At 34.3% G+C, this 18890-nt stretch overlaps 2 protein-coding genes across 2 annotated transcripts; one reads left to right on the top strand and one right to left on the bottom strand.

The window, feature by feature from the left end:
• Positions 1-654: 654 nt before the first annotated feature.
• Positions 655-2768, bottom strand: LOC18106632 (transcription factor MYB20). The gene is made up of 3 exons (XM_006372503.3): positions 2525-2768; positions 2195-2324; positions 655-1570 (listed from the first exon to the last, which is right to left on the bottom strand). The coding sequence occupies exons 1-3, from the start codon at positions 2655-2657 to the stop codon at positions 868-870; spliced, it is 966 nt and encodes a 321-aa protein (XP_006372565.2). The 5' UTR covers positions 2658-2768; the 3' UTR covers positions 655-867.
• Positions 2769-11552: 8784 nt separating this feature from the next.
• Positions 11553-17837, top strand: LOC18106633 (glucan endo-1,3-beta-glucosidase 2). The gene is made up of 4 exons (XM_024589467.2): positions 11553-11840; positions 15861-17114; positions 17256-17283; positions 17446-17837. The coding sequence occupies exons 1-4, from the start codon at positions 11759-11761 to the stop codon at positions 17591-17593; spliced, it is 1512 nt and encodes a 503-aa protein (XP_024445235.1). The 5' UTR covers positions 11553-11758; the 3' UTR covers positions 17594-17837.
• Positions 17838-18890: the final 1053 nt, after the last annotated feature.

The following is an 18890-nucleotide window of genomic DNA, read 5'->3' as shown; positions in this document are numbered from 1 at the left end:
AATCTTGCCACCACCGCCTGCTTAATTCCTTGACGAAATCCACCACTCCTTCCCCATGAAAGCATGATATTTTAATGCAGGCATGTGATATGCAGTCCGTACTTAAATGGTGTGTGTCACTTTGTCCGACGAGAAGGAAATAGTAAAACAAAACCTAGTCTAACACCATTTGAGAGAGTCATTTGGTGACACATTTGCATAAAATTGGCGAGAATAATTTGTGGTCAAGTAATGGATGGTGAGAAGTAAGAGGGAACGGATGATTACAAAGAACTTAATGACAAATTAATAGGATTAAGTATAAAAAATGGACCAGCTGGTATGTTCGAGTGCTCATCTAATTGCATTTCATTTAGTTGCATTTAGTTAATGTTTCATAATATAAAAATATACACGTATTTTGTTAAATAATTATGAATCAAAACATAAAATAAACCGGGATGATTTTGAAATAAATTTTTGTATTTTTAAAATAAAATATATTATAGTTACTAAATCCACCAAATGCTCACTGAAATTCTTCCACTCAATTAATTAATTAGCATTGCAAACAGCATCTCAGCAATAGATAATTTCTTGAAGTTTTTTAATATTAATAAAGGCACGATGAAGCCCACATATATATATATATATAGTACACAAGGGGAAAAGGAATGACAACCCAAAATATATCATTCGCATACAAAAGTTCAATATTGATTTTGTAATTATTAATATTTTTGTACTAAAAGATTAAATAAAATAAATAAGCCTAAATCAAAGATGGGGTTTCCCTGGATTCTTGACTTATTTATTTTCTCTGTCGCAACTAATGACCAAACTACGAACAAGCCCCACATGAATTATTTTTTTTTCTTTTCCAAATGATCACAAGAGCCCATTTGTCCAAGAATCTTGATCCAATATCATTCTTGAGCACTGATTGAGAGGAGGATCAAACATTGTTGTTTGCTTCCAATCACCGACAGCATCACTGATTAGCACATCCCAACTGTTCAGGTAATCACCCCACAAGCCAATGTCGACATTATTAATAGGCCATTCAAAATCTGGCAGTAGCAAGTCTTCAAGGATATTGTTTGAACCATATGAAGAAGAAGAAGATGATGTCGATGACGATGATGAAGAGGTTGGGGCTGGGGTTGATGAAGGAGAAAGTCCACAAGGGACTAAGATTTCATGGGGTTCAATTAGCGGAACTTCATCTATGCAAAAACCATCCGTTTGCTCCATTGTGCCATATGTGCTTGCGGCCATGTTATTGATCTCTTCCTCTTGAGTTACTGTTGATCGTAATGATGTCTCAGGTTCCTTATTTTGGTCCAGTTCAGATACGATATTAGGGGAACAAGACTGTTGTACAGCTTGCTGCTCTATTTCTTGTATTTTCTCCTGCACTTGAACTTCTTGCTGTGGTGGTGGTGACGGCGGTGTTTCAATGGTAGAGAGTGGCTTGTGAGTGAGAGGATCAATTCCCATTTTCCTTAACTTTTTCTTGATGTGAGTATTCCAATGGTTCTTGATTTCATTATCAGTTCTGCCGGGTAGATGTGATGCAATCTTAGACCATCTGTTAAGCAGCAATAAGATAAGTTTCAGAATATATCAAATGATCAAAAGATTAATTTAAAAAGAAAAGGTAAAGAAAGGGGAAGTGTGGTGGCATTAAGTTTTATGATGAGGTTGTATTAGGGACCACTTCAAAGCATGGTGACTCCTTATGACCACCAAACACCAACTACAAATGAATGGTCCGAGCAGCAAGCACATAGCTTGCACAATAATTACATAAGAACATCATGCTTCTTGAAATGTTTTCCAGTTCTTATATATAAAAAGATTCGAGCGGTACTTGTGGTTGACAATCTCCATTAACAGCCTGCAGAGTCTGAGAATTCATTAAATAATGCAAATGGAACCTAGCTAGTCCAACATTTTGACAGTTTTGCAGTCCAAAATAACAGCAGAAGTTGAATATTAATCCTGGCTCATGGGATGCTACTAATTATTCTTGAGGTAAATGATGGGGAGGTCTTTTTAACTCGGAGTTGGCTCAAAGCTTTCATGGATAGTACTGAACAAGACTCTACCAAAAAGGGTATTCAAGAAAGCCTGATGCGTAAGAATGATCGAAGTTAGCTGGAGCAGGAGATTGTATCTGAAGAGTTAGAGAAGACTGAAAAAGATAGACAACCTGTTGCCAAGTTGAGCGTGGAGATCAATCACCATCTTCTCTTCGTATTCTGATAAAAGACCTCTCTTCAAATCTGGCCTGAGATAGTTTGTCCATCTCAGCCTGCAACTCTTCCCACACCTTAACAATCCTGCAATGACATCAACCATAGCAGTGGTAAGTTAAAGAAGAATATTTATAAAGGTTCATTTTCATTTCTTCAAGGATTAAAAAACCATCAAGATATCTCTCTTTCTAAACTCAAGAAACCATAGCAGCCACTCTCCAAAGAAAAGAAGAGAGAGCAGGTAAAACTGAAAATATTTAGGCATATGAATGACGGGGAGAGACCTGCAAGCTTAGGAACAGCTCTCCAGCAACATTGACCATTAGCGAGGATGAAGGTAATGAGTTTCTTATCCTCATCAGAAGTCCATGGCCCTTTCTTCAACCCAACTTTGTCACAACATGGTTGCCTTCCCATCTTTCACGAACACCAAGATGTATAAATTAACAAACAACTGATCGAAGACAAAGAAAGTAAGCTTGCAACGAGAGACTCTTCCTCTTCGAAAGATACCCAAATAACAAGGCAAAATTATTATGGGAACTACCTACTTATTTATAGAACAACTCAACCCCCAAATAGACCTTGGCAACATGGATTTTTTTTAGAAGTTAGTTTTTTAATTTAATTTAATATCCTGGGCTTCATTTTTCATTGGCAGGATGGTGTACACGTGTTAATGCTCAAGACAACGCGTAGCACACGTGCGATTGTCATAGTTAGATAGCTCTGCCTCATCAAACCTTTCTTACCTTGTGTTTGAAGCATGAGTAAAACAAAAACTACCTACTTCACCCCACTTTCACACAAAGGTGTATAACTTGTAGTCCTGGTTAAATAACAACCAAGTTGACTAGATTATCTGGTTAATTTGAGATTGATCGTGTTAAAATTCTCTGTTTTAATATTTTTATAATTTTTTTATTAAAATAATATTATTTTAATTATTTTTTTATAAAAAATATGAATCAACCCGGCTTGATTTTTTAACTCGGTAACCTAAGCTTTATCCTGATTTGTTTTCCCACCTCCAAGCCAAGAGTAAAGGTTGAAAAAAAAAATCAAATTAACAGTAATACCTTGGTAAATATAGGGCGGCAATGGATTGGATTAGGATAAATGTGTACTTCTTTCTAACCTAAATTAATCATAACTTTACTTGTTCATTCTTTTGATCTAGTTGAGTTAGGCTGGATGGAAGACTTGTTCTACCGAACCAAAGTTACCAAACCTTTATAAATTCATTATTATAAATTAGATAAAATTACTTTCTAGAATTATGTATATTAACAAAAGATAAAAATAATATTAAATATACAAGGTTACGCTAACCTCTCACCTGACCTTTTAATAAAACATGGTCGGGGTATATATATCCATGCACTTTTGACACCAGTTAAAGTAAATAATAAATAATAAATAATTAATATTTAATGAATCGGAATACACACACACACAGAGACATATAATTATTAGTATTGCTATTATTTATTATTTCAATGAAAGATTAAAGATATTTTTTAAAAAATTAAATAAAAAATCTAAATCGGGTGCACTGAGTACCGTGGATGGCATGGTGTATTTTTTTTATAATTTATTTTAATCCTCAAAGTTTTATTTTATACGATTTGATTCTAATTGAAGGTTAATTAGTTTAAATTTCTTATTCAAGAGTGGAATTAGAAGAATATGGATTGGAATTAAAAAGGCTACAAACATGGCCAGAAGTTTTGAGAAAGATACACTTTGATCCTATAATTTTAAATATAACATATATTATACAATTTCGATACCTCAATATTTTTCCAATTTAATTTTGAAACAAAAGTTCATTTTCATCATTTTTTAGTTCCTTATTTAGAGAGGAGAGAGAGAGAGATGTCTCTAGATTTTAGTGGTAGAGTAAAAAAAATATCGTTGACATTGATTTAGACTATCAAAACAATCAATATTTATATTAAATGATTTTATTTAGTGAGGGTAGTTCATATTAGGTTTTTTACCTTTAAAGTTTGTGAAAAAAACATATTCGAGCTTGGATAGATTTTTGGTTTTGGGTTAATTTTGGTTTTTGGGATGATTTTTATTTTTTTAGGTTATTGATAAGTTTATCATGGTTACTAAGATATTTTACATGTGTTTTAAACTTGCTAGTTTATCAATTAAATAATAATTAATAAATTAATAAGCTTTCATAATTCCAAGAATATCAATTTATAAAGATATAACCTTTTTAGTTCTATAATATATATATATATATTCTGTAGACTCTCGTACAAAGAGATGGGGAGGTACATCCTGAAAGGAGGTACATCCTCTTTCAGGAGAAGATATACCTCTTAATTGCTAGTAAATTAAAGAAAAATCAAACAAAATACAGCCACATCTGGATAAATGGCCCTCCACTACTCTTTGCTCTCACCAAATCTTGTATGCAGTCCAACTTGTACAGCCCTTCTTGGGAAAAACGAAATAAAACTACAACTCTTTATTAATAGTCAAGCTGAATTAAAATGTTCCACGCTTTAAATATTTGTTTATAAATCACATTGTCAAACCAAGTTGAATATTCTTAATTTTTTACACGAAAATTAACTAAGTTGATTATTCATTACATATGTCATAAACATGATTAGACATGCATGGATGGATGTTGATTGATGCACAAATTAAATATAGATTATATATAGTGATTATCATCGGTACAAGTCCACAATTTACTTGATTAATTATTACCTTTTGTTTCTTTTGAAGCAACGCAACCCAATTTATATAAAAAATACAGCCTAATTATTTTTATTTTATTTTTTATCTCATTCGGACTTATTTGGTTTTAATAAAAGTAAAACCAATCCGAAACAAAATGAACCCGTCATTTTTATTTTTATTTTTATTTTAGTATGGTTTATGATATTGAAAAGGAATTAATTTGATATATTGGATATATTTTATTTACACCAAATTAACTGTTTGAGTCGATAATCACCCTTCTCTTACACCATCCTAATTAAACAATATATATATAATTTGGGGAGTTAAAACTCCACATATATATATTTCAAATCATTTTCATGATAAAACAGGTCAACTACGATAAGATTGCATTCAAAGTCAGCTCCATATATGTTCAGTCAAGAATTACAAACAAAATGTCGAATTGTTGAATTGTTGGCCTGACCATGCAATATTTATATTTTCAAATATTAGGGACATTAATTATTAATTTTTATTTTCAGTCTAAGATGCGCACTGAGCTCCATCGTTTGTCTTTTATCCATTGTTTTCTCTCCCTCTCTGGTCATTCTTTCTGGCTTTTTTTTTTCTTTTTGGTTTTTTGTATCCTTCCCTATCCTTTTTCTGAAACAAGTTGATTAATTAGGGTTAAATATTGTTTACTATATCTTTATAAATTATAGCTGTCTAAGTTAGTCTAGTTGAATAATTAATTATGGGCAAATTGAAAAAAAAATAGTGAGGTGGCTAGTTTTTTATTATACCATGGATAATATGCTCCTAGCCATTATACCTTGTGGATCGTAGGCCGGTAACAGTAGCTCAGATCTCCCTCCAAGAGAGATCATGAGCCCATTTATTTTTATTGTTTTAGTTTTATCCATGTCCAAGTTTTTGCTCATCAAATCTACGTAAAAGCTCTCATTTTTTTAAATTATGTGCATTAAAAATAGCTATTATTCTATATAAATCTTAATTTGAACTAGGAAAGGTATTAATTCAGTCAGATTTCATTGACCTAACAAGATCTATGATTTGGGTAATTCGTATAAATTCAATTTAAATATATACAGATTCAATTCAAACGACACGTTAATCTACAAAAATCTGGACTGTAATTGCATGCTCTCAGTGGATTTGTCTATCATGCAGGAATCTTTTTCCTTTCACATCCGAAAACCGCGTCTTTCAACCCCTAGGCCGCTGCATGCATCTGCATCTTTATTGTAGGTCGCATGGCGTGGTGGGGTTACTCACTATGTCTCTCTCAACTCTCAAGACTCTATTTTTGCAACTTTGTTTGGACTTCGACAGCGAAGGACAGTAGAGTTTTTTGGCACATTCATAACTTTAAACTGTTGTTAAACAAAGTCTCTCAGTCTTCGCTTGTTTTCTCAACTCAAACAGCTAATACCATCCACTTTCCAAGTCTACTTATCAACAATTTTGGCAAATATTGCTACTTCTAGAGACAGAAGAATGGCACCGTGGGTCGAGGATATGACTTGCCCTGGATTTTGAATCTTAATTAAATACTAGCATTATTCTTATTTTTCTAGAATTGATGTCATTCTAACGTGTGCATGGCGAGAGATGATTGTGATTCTACTTTATATTTCAAGCTTAGGAGCCATGGCTGCTGGCTGGGGGGGTCTTGGGAACAATAAAGCAAAACACAGGTGATGGAGGCTAATAATTATGATAGAAATTCTTTGTAATAAAAGGGAATTTTTTTTGTTGTGTTCTTGAATAATGTTTCGTGGTAAAAACAAAATACAAAAAATACATAAATTTATTTATAAGACAGCTTTTTAGTGAATTATCATCCTGTAATACAAGACGTATAAACAAAACATGTTCTTTTTATTCCAGCTGTTTTATCTTCTCTATTCCGAAACGGCAACTAAACGTTAACTTAGCAATTATATATCTATATATGCTTCCACTAATGGAGGTTGTGGGCCTCTTGCCGAAGAATTAGTGATCGTGATTAAACAAACAAAAAGCTTAATTAGTTATCCCTTATCAACAATCATTGAGCTAATTAAAAACACCATGGAAGGAAAGATTAAACCAATTAATGAGCGTAGCAATTAAGTAGTGAGAAATGCGATTCTTCCTCCCAAGCAAGAGTGCTCGGTGGGTGTTAGCATCAATTTCACAATATGGTATTTTCAAAGTGCTGGAAGCATTTACATCAATTTTTGCAATGGAAGAATTTGTGCTGTGCTCCTGCCGTCATCACAACTTTTCCATCTTCCACCGGCCTGTAATTGGGCCGGTGAAGTCCGGGACAGCCACTATAATTATCCGATGAAGGCTCGACTAGGCAGCCATTAGAAGTAAGGCTAAATGCAACAAGCCCACTAGCCAACTGAGGCTCAAAGACAACGGCTGGGCCTTGTGAAATGCTAATGATCTGTGCAAAGTCTCTAATGTCACCATCTCCCCAGCCCACTAGGTGTATACTTGTTTTCTTAATCTTTTTGTTCAGAACTTGAGGTAAGTATCCATGAAAATTTATTAAGTTGACGTATAAGCTGGCTGGAGGATATCACTTATAGTTGAACAAAAAAATTCCATTTTTAAATATTTCTATTATACTTGAAGTAGTAATGATGTTATGAATAATGTTAATTACGATGTTGTTTAGTGATATTTTAATTTATTATTAGAATTGTCTTATCGAGATTTTTTTAATAATATTGAGTGGGTTAAAAATCAAGTTCCAGTATGTTCCTTGTAACTTATTATTTCTTTCTCTTGAATTTTCATAAATAATTTGATTGATTTTTATGTATGTTAATTAGTTTGTATAGGATATGAATTTTAAAACAATAATTATTTTCAATAGTGGTCATGTACCAAACCAATATTAAAAAATATGATTATGTTTAAATTGTATTATTTTTTAAAACTATATTATTTTATCAAAACTTTTATGTTATTTTTTTTAAAAAAAAAATCTAAATAGCAATTGTTCATCATTCATGATGATGATGATGATGTTCAAGCTACCCAACCCGAGGTCCATCAAAGCACTAGCAATTGTTCATCATTTAACTCCTAGAACTGGTTTGGCCGAGAGGATATAATCATGTAGAGCCTAAAAATCATACTCTGTTCTGAATCTCCCATAAGATGATCAAAGCGAACCAATCATCAATTTCCAGTTGTCAACCCAAAACTGCTTCAATCCTATCTGGTGTCTGCCTGTAGTTTTACAGTCCACTAGAGCCCTCTGGGACCTGGCAATGGCAGAGTGCCATGGATGGAAGAAAGATGACAAGAGATCAACTCACTGGGGGCCCTGATTCGAGCGAGTCCAAGACAATTAGACAAATTCATTTTATGTGGTTAATCTCTTATGCAAGAGATGTCGGGACGGTTTCGGATTATGATTGGACTGCTTCCTAAATTTATTTGAAATTTCATTTTTAAGAATTAAATAAACATTTTATAAATGTCAAAATCATCCAAAAGAATCTAAAATAACACTGGTTTAATGATTTTTTACATCAAAAGTATTTTGAAAAAAATAATTTTAACCGGGAGTAACTCATAATGCCCAACAGCCAATCACACGAATTAATAATTTTGAAAAAAAACTGAATTTAACTTGGTATTTTAGTTTGGAGATCAAAACTACAAAATTAAAAAAAAAAGTGTTGATATAAAATTAGAACATACGAAATTCAAGTTGTAAACAGGATAAACTTCCAAAGCAGTGTGTTAGGGGAAAAAGAAAACTTCAATTGTTTCATTTAGAGAAACTAAAGATTGTTTTTTTTTTTTTTATCTTGCACCTAATCTTATGTTTTTCAGATGCATTAATATTTTTCATGTTAGTTTATATGTCTCTATGTAAACATAAATTTGAATATCTAAGATTCAGTAAATACTGATAAAAATAAAATGATGTTTTCAATCAGGTTTTGCAATTGAAAACGAGTATCATTATACGGGTTTGCATTAACCCACAATTAATTCATTTATTAAGTAGTGATTTTTCAAAGGCATCACACATTTGACCTCTTGATCAATGGAGATATTTTGTGAACTTTATAACTATAATAGTTCACATCAACAAGTTTTATAACTCTGATTCTTTTTTATTTTTGTTGATTTGTTGCCATTAGACTAACTGCAAATGTGTTGATAATGCTACTTGCAAGAATTATTTTCTAATATTTTATACACCTGAGTACACTCTAAAATATCGGAAATAGACAGAGAATATTTTAAAGCATTATGAATCGACCCTAGAGAAGATACATATTTGAAGTGTTGTTTTCACAGTTCTTTTTATACATCACTGAAGATGAATGTTATATAATCTTCCAATAACCATTGAATCCTTTACTATCTCATTATGGAAATTAAAAGCTTCTAGTGACCCTTCTATTCTTGACTCCTTTTATGATGAAGTTGTTTCTTCTACTAACGAACTTAATGAAGTTGATAAGAATGAAGGGTTTTTTTTTAGAGCTGCAAGTATCTATTTATTATCTTCCATGAGGGATGTGAGACTGTTAATAGCGATCATGTGATTACTCTTTAAGATTGGTGGATTTCTAGTTTCGTGATTACATATGATACATGATGTCTTCCTTTACGAATTGGAGTGATAAGTCAGATAATTCTAACAAGATTACTTATTCATCAGGCTTTATTGACGAATCTCGCACCCTTTTCTAAAAAATTCATGCATTCTCTAAAAGAGCTTAACGTTTCCTCTAATATTCAAGATGAAGTTTATTTTGCAGTTTTTTTTTTTCATGTTAGCCATGCTAATTTGTATTCTTTAGCAAAGATATTGACTTTATATGTTCTAGCGCTCTTAAAGTAGTATCTCTAATAGCACCTGGAAGACAATTCTCTCTTGCGATATTAATTTTAACAAGTGTTTGAAATGGTCTAAGAAATATTGAATCTGCATTAAAGCTGCGCAAAACATGTATTTTTCTATTTATTTTCCAATAACATAACTTATTAAAAACATATAAAAAAATTGTGAAGGTTATGGGCTCATCGCAACCTTCATAAATATATTTGGATATTCATATCTCAATAATATAGTTTTATCTTATGTGTTGTGGTGTTCTGTTATTTCGCTAAATATTTTTTGTGATGTGATAATCTTTTATTTTTTTATTTTTTGCATGGGTTAGTTTAACAGAAATTATCAATCTAATGATTCAAAACCTTTACAAACCAATTTGGGAAAGAATCTATTAGTTAGATCAGTATCATTGTTCTTAAAATGCTTGAGTTTAAAGAATTCTTGAAATGCTAATTCTATCTCCTTTTCTTTAACAAAAAGCTTGACAACTCGGAATGATATTCCCAATTATTAACAGAAAAAGCAAGGAATCCAAATAAAAAAAAAGGGAACATTTTAATAATTAGAAAAGACAACAAAATGGACCGTTGGGTATCCCTCCAAAGAAATCTTGTTTGTTTGCTTGTAAAAAATTAGGTCCCACGTTGCCTATCCTAGTCACCAACACAGAAATGACAGCATCAAATTTCACAGCATTCAAGACACTTGGTCCCAAATACCATCACATCCAACCAAAGTGTAAAACGACATCTGATTTAACCATCTAGAGGTGGTAAACAGTCATAAAAACTTTGGATCAAGAAATTTATTTTCTCTATAGTTTCAGGTTCGAACCTTGTAGTTGCTTATATGATGGCTACTGGTAGAGGCTTACATGGTCGTTAACTTCAGAGCCCGTGAGATTAGTCAAGGTGCGCGTAAACTAGCTCGGACACACAGGTTAAATTTAAAATAAAAAAAAAAGACCTCTGATTTATAGGAAGAAACTCCTAACGGTAACAAAATTTACGGGGCTCAACATCCTCGATTCTCACTTTTACGCCTCTTACAATCAAGTAAAGAAGATGACCTTAACCCCTTTATCCAAAAATTTTACGAGTTTCCCTACACTAGTCCTGACTTGTTAACTCATCATAGATGTATTTAAAAGCTTCCCAATCTGGTGTTATTAAATCTATCGATCTAGTAAATCTTCGATTTATAACATGATTTGAGTCAAATTTTATATTAAATTACATGGAAGTTAAATATATCATATTCAATTTATTCCGCAACTTCGAGCTATTCAAAACCTAAACAACACCTAATTTGTTTTTTTGTTTTAAAATAATTTTTAAAACAACATCGTTTATTTTTACGAAAGCTTGATTTTATTTGTGAGGTTAAAAAATACAAATAATAATTCAATTGAAATGATTGTAGATTTCTTTAATTAGTTGGTCTTTGCATTGAGTTGTAAAGCCAAAATAAGTGTAAAATCTTTCTAATTTCACCTATAAAATAGGCAGATAAATGTTATGTGTAATTGTGTAGGATTACAAAAACAAAGAAAGTTGATTTGATCAAATTTAAAGTAAAAGGGTCATTTCATCAATTATATAACAACAGAGGGATCAGATAAAATGGTTTCTAGCAATTTTACCAACAGCGAAACAGAACAAGACCAAACAACTAAAGTTTGCCCAGGCTTTGGGGTTCTTATTACACAACAACGTCTTTTGCGTTACACTTAACACTGCTTTGTTTGTCCACTGTGTAAAGTGTAAACAGTTGCAGATGATATCTTCACCGTTCATTCTCTGACCTTCTCTCTCTACTTTCCTTATTTTCTTGTTTTTCGACCCACTTCCTTTCATTAGTCTTCCTTGTTAGCACCATTTTCACACTCACTCTCTTTCTCTCTACACTTTCCTGGGGTCTCAAATTTTAGTTTCTATAGATAATGTTCTGGAAGATGGAGTCTCTGTTTGTTCTTACACTTCTGGTCTTAGTAGCGGAAGTTTCTTTTGTTGCTGCTGATGATGGTAAGGATTTCCTGCATTCTTTTTTTATGTCTTCCACTTCTTGTTTTGCTTTCACTCTCTCCCCTTTTTTTTCAACGGCTTCTATATTATGGATTCTCTAATGGTATCAGATTGTCTACCTGTTCTTCCCTGCATTAAAAGCTTTGAAATGATTTGATCTTGAAGTAAAATTTTGTGTAGCAGCTGAAGGTAAAGCAGAACGTTTAGTGGTTTTGTGAAAAAAAGCTGTCAAGATTGTAGGCAGTGTCTGTTTTTGTGCATCTGTGCTTGCTTGTGTGTGAGGTTTAGCTGGTTAGATATTAAATTAGGACATAAAGGAATGACAGAGGGGAAGTTGGGACCTGGGGGCTTTAATTTAATGTCCCTCAATCTATGCTGAATGTTCTGTAACTGAAGCGTGAAGGGAAGAAAAGGTTTCATTTCTGTTCTTTTAACATTCTGTGAGAAATGTTTGTCTATCGTGAAGGCCAGCTGGTTCTAGATTTTGTTTTCCTCTGGGTCCTCCTGGCTACTGTATCTGAACATGACCTTGTTGAAAACTTGGCCCTCACTTTATGCAAATCCCTTAAATGCCCACTTCCTTCTTCACGATTGAATAAATAGGAAAGGGAATTTTGTAACCTCCTAGTTTCTAACAGGCTACTATATTGTCCTACAGCTCATAGTTTATTTCATTTTTTTACCCTCTTGTTCCTTCGTAAAGGGATATGGTTCTGCCTTGGGTAGTGCAAACGGTCAAAGTTTAGAGAATTAAAGCCCCTCTTCTAGGACTCGAAACCTGGGCCCGGCATGGTTGGGAACCATCAATGCTACTTTCTTTTTTATTTTGTTTGTTTTATCCCTTTATCCATTTGCAAGTATCCTTACTCTGTCACCTATGCTTCATTCTAGCCTTTTAAATTGCAATAGTCCATCCCCATCACTCTACCAAGGATTTGTGCATGCATTTGTAAATAAATTTATGTTTGTTTTTCTTTTCTTTTTGGCCTATTAAACCATTACATTGATAGCATCAACATGATATGTGTGCGCGTGTGTGTATCAATTTATATATAGCACTCCAGTTCTCTTTCTTGTCACAGCAAGTATAAAAGAACTCAAAAAGAAAAGAACCAATCCCATTCCTATGCTGTATACCTGTTTGTCCGTGTGGTGGGAAGCATCTCCACTACAACGACATATGGGCCTTCAAGAGATCATTATATGTTGGACGTTTTTTATTGCCTGAAAATTATCCGCTTTTTTTTACTAAACACGCTAGTAATGAAGGTAAGTATTAGACCATGAGATCAAAAACTAGGTAGCAATGGATCAAACTAGCAGGGTCAAATAATTAGAAGGTTTTGTGCAAAATTAGATATCAAACCTTTTGAATGAAGCAATGCAAGCAAAACAAAAGTTCAAATACCTACAAATGATTCTTTCTTGGGGTGTTGTCTACTGTGTAGTTTCTTCCTGTATTTAAGTAATTACCAAGACAATTAAGGTTTACTGTGGTTTTTAAATATCTATAAGTGTTTTTGCAAATGGTATGGCTTCAAATCCCATTGAGAATAAGAAGATAGCGGAGTTAGCTTAAAAATAGATGCATTATCCTAGCACATTGCTTTCGTTCTCATTTTCTCTCTTCTTCTCTTGAGGGTCTAAGAGAAAATTATGGACAATGGGCTAATTTAACAAACCATGCTAGAAATGAGGATGCCTCGGAGCCTTTGAGTGTCAATGTTAACAAGTTGTAGATTTTTGTCACCTTAATCATTTCAAATAAGTTATTATGCACCGGTTTTATGATGGTTTCGTTTGGAGATAGTATTGCCTACTATGATTTTAAGGACCACATGGTTAGTTCAATTAATTTGATTCAACAAATTATCTTTGTCGGGCATCATGTTTCCACAATTTAGTCTGATTCAACAGAGTAAATTGGGTAAATCATGATGTTCTTGAGGCAGTCCTATACAATAGTCTCTCGTGGTGTTGAGTTTCTCACATTCGAGTTGGAGAGAGTATTGCCTACTATCGTACTTAAGTTTTGATTGGTGTATATTCCACTAGTTAAAGTGTGAGTTCACCCACCATTCTTGTCAACATTACTTTTGTTAGCAAGAGCTGAACTCTTGCCAGCAAAACTAGGTGGTAGGTGGGCCCATGCTGTAACTGGTCACTAGTTATAGCTTAGCACCATAAAATTACTGAAGCAAAACACTTGGTTAGGGTGTGCTATTCATAGCTGGTCCGTGAAAGTTAATTTGTCACAAACTTATGAGTTGAGCCATCTAAATTGTCCATAGGACCATCCAACCAATAATTTATTAGGACATGGCTGATCAAGGAACTAGTCTTTTGAGAAGCCAGTTCTTACTTTGTTTGCATAACACAAGAATAAAGAGAGACAACTTATGCTCGACAAAAAAAAAAGTGAGACTAGTGAAGAGGTGGCAGCTAATGGAGGTAATTCAAGTAAAAACATGAAATTTTACAAAGTCTTAAGCTTGAAAGACCATCTGATTTTCAGCCCGATTTATGGAAGGAAAACTAAGTTTTCTCCCTTGAGCCGCTTCATGGTTCACTGCTAAAGTCTCATCTCACAAATTAGGAGGGAAGCCATTCACTTGCATGGACATTTTAAATAAACATAGGCAGGACACCATTCCATTACTCTAATAAAGTAGGACCTTACTTCATTATAAAAAACCATTTAAGATTGCTACTGAGGTTACTTGAAGTTGCAAGGTCCTCGTGTAGGATCAGACCACATAATTATAAAAAGACACAGTTTTGGTGAATCTGTCTTGGTTTTGATGTGTTCTTCCTTAGCACTACGAGCTTTTCAACAAAGTCACCCTAGCCTTTTTTTCAGACTTTATATTATGTGTAGTTTAGAGGTTCATAGCATCATGCTTGTCATAGAGGAAAAATACGAGGAAACTGATGATACCCCAGTATTTGATCACTTCATTTCAGTTATAGAAGTTTAGTATTATACTTGAGTGACTTGTGTTTTGCTCCTTGAACATTGTCTAATAGGGTCGTCTGATAGGGTATGATTATGTCTGGGCACTACATATATTTCTATAAGGTCGAGGAAAAATTGGTGATCCTAAAAAGCGCCAACTATTGTCTTTATACTGTTTCCTCTTAGTGATAAGGATACAATTTTCAATGTCTTTCTACCAACACAAGGAAAAAGGGATTGCCATGTTCATGTTGAAAACAGAGTTAAAGGACATTACTGATTGAGAAAAACACAATCCACTTGAGCATCAAGAAACGAACAACAGTTGGTGCGATGCAATTTTCAACGTCTTTCTAACACCACAAGGGAAAAGGTTTTGCCATGTTCATGTTGCGAACAGAATTAAAGGACATTACTTATTGAGAAAAAAAAAATTCACTTGAGCATGAAGTAACGAACAACTATCACTAAAAGTTCAAAATGGCCAAATCACAAGGTGCATTTTAATTTATATGTTGTCAATCTAACTTTGTTCTGGGCCCATCTTTAGAAGTTTTTCTTTTATTTTTCTCTTATTCTAATGAAATTTGTGGCATACCTTAAATCAAGTAGTTGTATATTTGTTCACCCATACTGAGATTGAAGAGTTAGCTGACTTGGCATGGTTAGGAAATATCTCCTATTATGAGTTGATCCAACTTCAGACCCTCCAAATCAAAAGAATGCTCTTCACGAGATGCCTTTCCTTCCTGGTTAGAGGAAGCTGCTGCCCTTATAGGCGACAATGGACTCGTTGTTCTCGCGTGTCTTAGGTGATCATGATCCTCTTTCCTTGGAAAAAAGCTAAGCACGGGGTAGTTAATTGAATTGTATTTTATCTGTCCCCTTCTCGATAGCTTGTGTTTTCTTTACTGAATCATCTGAACTAGTGGTTTGTGAACTTTTATTGCACGGTTATTCCCTCAAGTGGCACTTGCATTTGCATAATGGCATTTTTCCACATGTTGGTGATACATTTCTGACACAGATGCAATATTACAATGTTTGCTTTGTGTTTATTGCAGAAGCATTCATTGGTGTTAACATAGGAACAGACCTTTCTGACATGCCTCACCCAACTCAAGTAGTAGCCCTCCTCAAGGCTCAGCAAATCTGGCATGTCCGGCTCTATGATGCTGACCGTGGCATGCTAGTTGCACTTGCAAATACAGGCATTCAGGTCATGGTCTCTGTTCCCAATGACCAGCTTCTAGGAATTGGTCAGTCGAATTCAACTGCTGCTAATTGGGTTTCGCATAATATTGTAGCTCATTACCCAGCTACAAACATCACAGCCATTTGTGTAGGTTCTGAGGTTTTCACCACCATACCCAATGCAGCGCCAGTCCTTGTCAATGCCATGAAGTACATTCAATCAGCCCTTGTTGCATCCAATCTAGATCGCCAAATCAAAGTTTCAACACCCCTTTCTTCATCTATTATCCTCGATTCCTTCCCACCATCCCAAGCCTTCTTTAACCGCTCATGGAATCCTGTTTTGATTCCCATGCTCAATTTCTTGCAGTCTACAGGGTCACACTTGATGCTCAATATATACCCTTACTATGACTATATGCAATCAAATGGTGTGATTCCATTAGATTATGCACTCATGAAGCCTCTTGCTCCAACCAAGGAAGCTGTTGATGCTAACACACTTGTTCACTATTCTAATGTCTTTGATGCCATGGTTGATGCTGCATACTTCGCCATGAATTTTCTGAACTTCACTAACATCCCTGTCATGGTAACTGAATCTGGCTGGCCATCTAAAGGTGATACTAATGAGCCGGATGCAACTCTAGATAATGCCAACACTTACAACAGTAATTTGATTAGGCATGTGCTGAACAAAACTGGAACCCCCAATCACCCTGGAATTGCTGTTAGTACATACATTTATGAGCTGTATAATGAAGATTTGAAACCCGGGCCAGTCTCAGAGAAGAACTGGGGATTGTTTAACGCAAATGGGGAGCCTATTTACATATTGCATCTGACTGGGGCTGGCTTAGTGCTAGCTAATGACACTACGAACCAAACTTACTGCACTGCAAAGGAAGGCGCTGATCCAAAGATGCTGCAAGCTGCTTTGGATTGGGCTTGTGGACCTGGCAAGGTTAATTGCAGTGCTATATTGCAGGGTGAGCCATGTTACGAACCAGACAATGTGATTGCACATGCAACTTACGCATTTAACAGTTACTATAGTCGGATGGGGAAGGCTCCTGGGACATGTGACTTCAATGGCGTGGCTGCTATCACCACTACAAACCCGAGTAAGATTCTGCTTCCTTTAATATTCAACATTTGTTCTTTTATGTGTGTTTGTTTCTGTTTCTATTTTATTTATTGGCTGTGTCACACGGCACGAAAAAACCATTTCTGAAGTTCTAATGCACTATTTGATTCAATGGCAGGTCATGGTACCTGTTTATTCCCAGGAAGGTATGCTAAATAACCAGTCCTGCCTTTGTTTCAGTCACTAACATTTGAATACCCTTTTTCTTCGTTTACAAGCATGAGATAATCAATTAGCGATGCTTGTAAGTCAGTTTCTATGATGAAAAGCCCTTATTTCTAATATGTTTAATTAATCCTTGCTTGCAGCACCGGCAAGATAAACGGTTTTGGAAACATTACAGCCCCATCAATGAATTCCACGAGCTCAGCTCCTCCTGCCCAAAATCTGTATAACCTCGGTTCTATGAGCTTCTTGCTTCTCAGAGTTCTCATCTGTAGCATAGTTTTCTTGTAAACTGGTATGTGCTGAAATCTTTTGCAACCCTAAAAATTTTGTGACAGTTTATTCTACTAGGTGGAAGTGTTTGTTCTACTAGGTGGAAGTGTTTTCCTTTCTCTTGGAGGAGGTTTAGGCGTAGGGGAATTGGGGCATTGAATTTTTGTACAAAAGAAACCGGAGAAGAGAACAGAATTTAGTTTGGCATCAACTGGATTATTATCCTTTATAATGCAAAGATGTGATATCCTTCCGAGTATAATTAACCACCAGCTCTTGTTAGCAAACCTGTTTTCGGTGGAAATTCTAGTTGATATGGCAGAATGTAGTTAATTGATCTGCAACTCCAAACTTTTCTTGTCAGAAGGGAAAGTCCCAGACCCGAAAACCTCCATTCGAGATTGGATCTCCCAACTTAAGCTTCGACTTGTGGGAAATTAGATGCATGGACAATTTGGCAAGGATTTGTGAATCAGAGAATCAATGAATCCCAATATCAAACTGATCTTCTATGCCACCTAGCCACAAATGTCTCCAATTCTTTCACTTTCACTTTGCGGGTATAAACACCATTCGCATAAACACCATTCGCCATGGACTCGGCATTCACTGATCGGCTTCCCAAGGCAGTCTTGAATCAGACACTAAAGACTTCCCATCTAGTGACTTTGGCACTAGATCTGATGTTCCCAAAATAAAATGGATTTAGTGACTTTGGCACTAGATGTTATGTTCAATTAAAATGTGTATATTATCCGGGATCTTTCAATTGAGAAGATTTATCAACCTGAGACAAGAGAAGGTTCCAAACCCCTGACCGTCAACAGCTGTTCGAAATCCTTGGCTGGTCTTTTGGAAGATGATGGGTTTGTGTTTCTTTGGTTTGTTGGAGACAAAAATGATGGCCTGCGCTGATTTGGTTTTTTCAAGTTTTTTATTTTAATTAACCAAACCGAACTAAAATTAATTGGTTTCAATTTAATTTTTATTTTTAATTTAAAAAATTAATTTTGATATATTTCAAATAAAAATTAAAATCAAAATATTCATTCTTAGTGCCTTTATACATGTCGACCACCATTGATTGATAAAATCATTGTTTGAAAAACAAAGAAAAAAAAGAAAATTTGAATTTTAAAAAAAAAATCAAACCAAAGGAAAGGTGAAAATTTAATTACAAATATTCTCCTTTATCAAGTATTTAATATTAGTTTAGAAAATACCGTTAAAAAATTAGCATATAATGAAAACTTCATTATCAGTAAAATTATGAATGAGTAATTTACCCTTTTATGATTAATTGTGTGCTTGAGAT

The sequence above is a fragment of the Populus trichocarpa genome, chromosome 17 (assembly GCF_000002775.5).
Source record: "Populus trichocarpa isolate Nisqually-1 chromosome 17, P.trichocarpa_v4.1, whole genome shotgun sequence".
Lineage (NCBI taxonomy): Eukaryota > Viridiplantae > Streptophyta > Magnoliopsida > Malpighiales > Salicaceae > Populus > Populus trichocarpa.
Note: the sequence above shows the minus strand (reverse complement) of the source record. Positions and strands in the feature narration are given on the sequence as shown.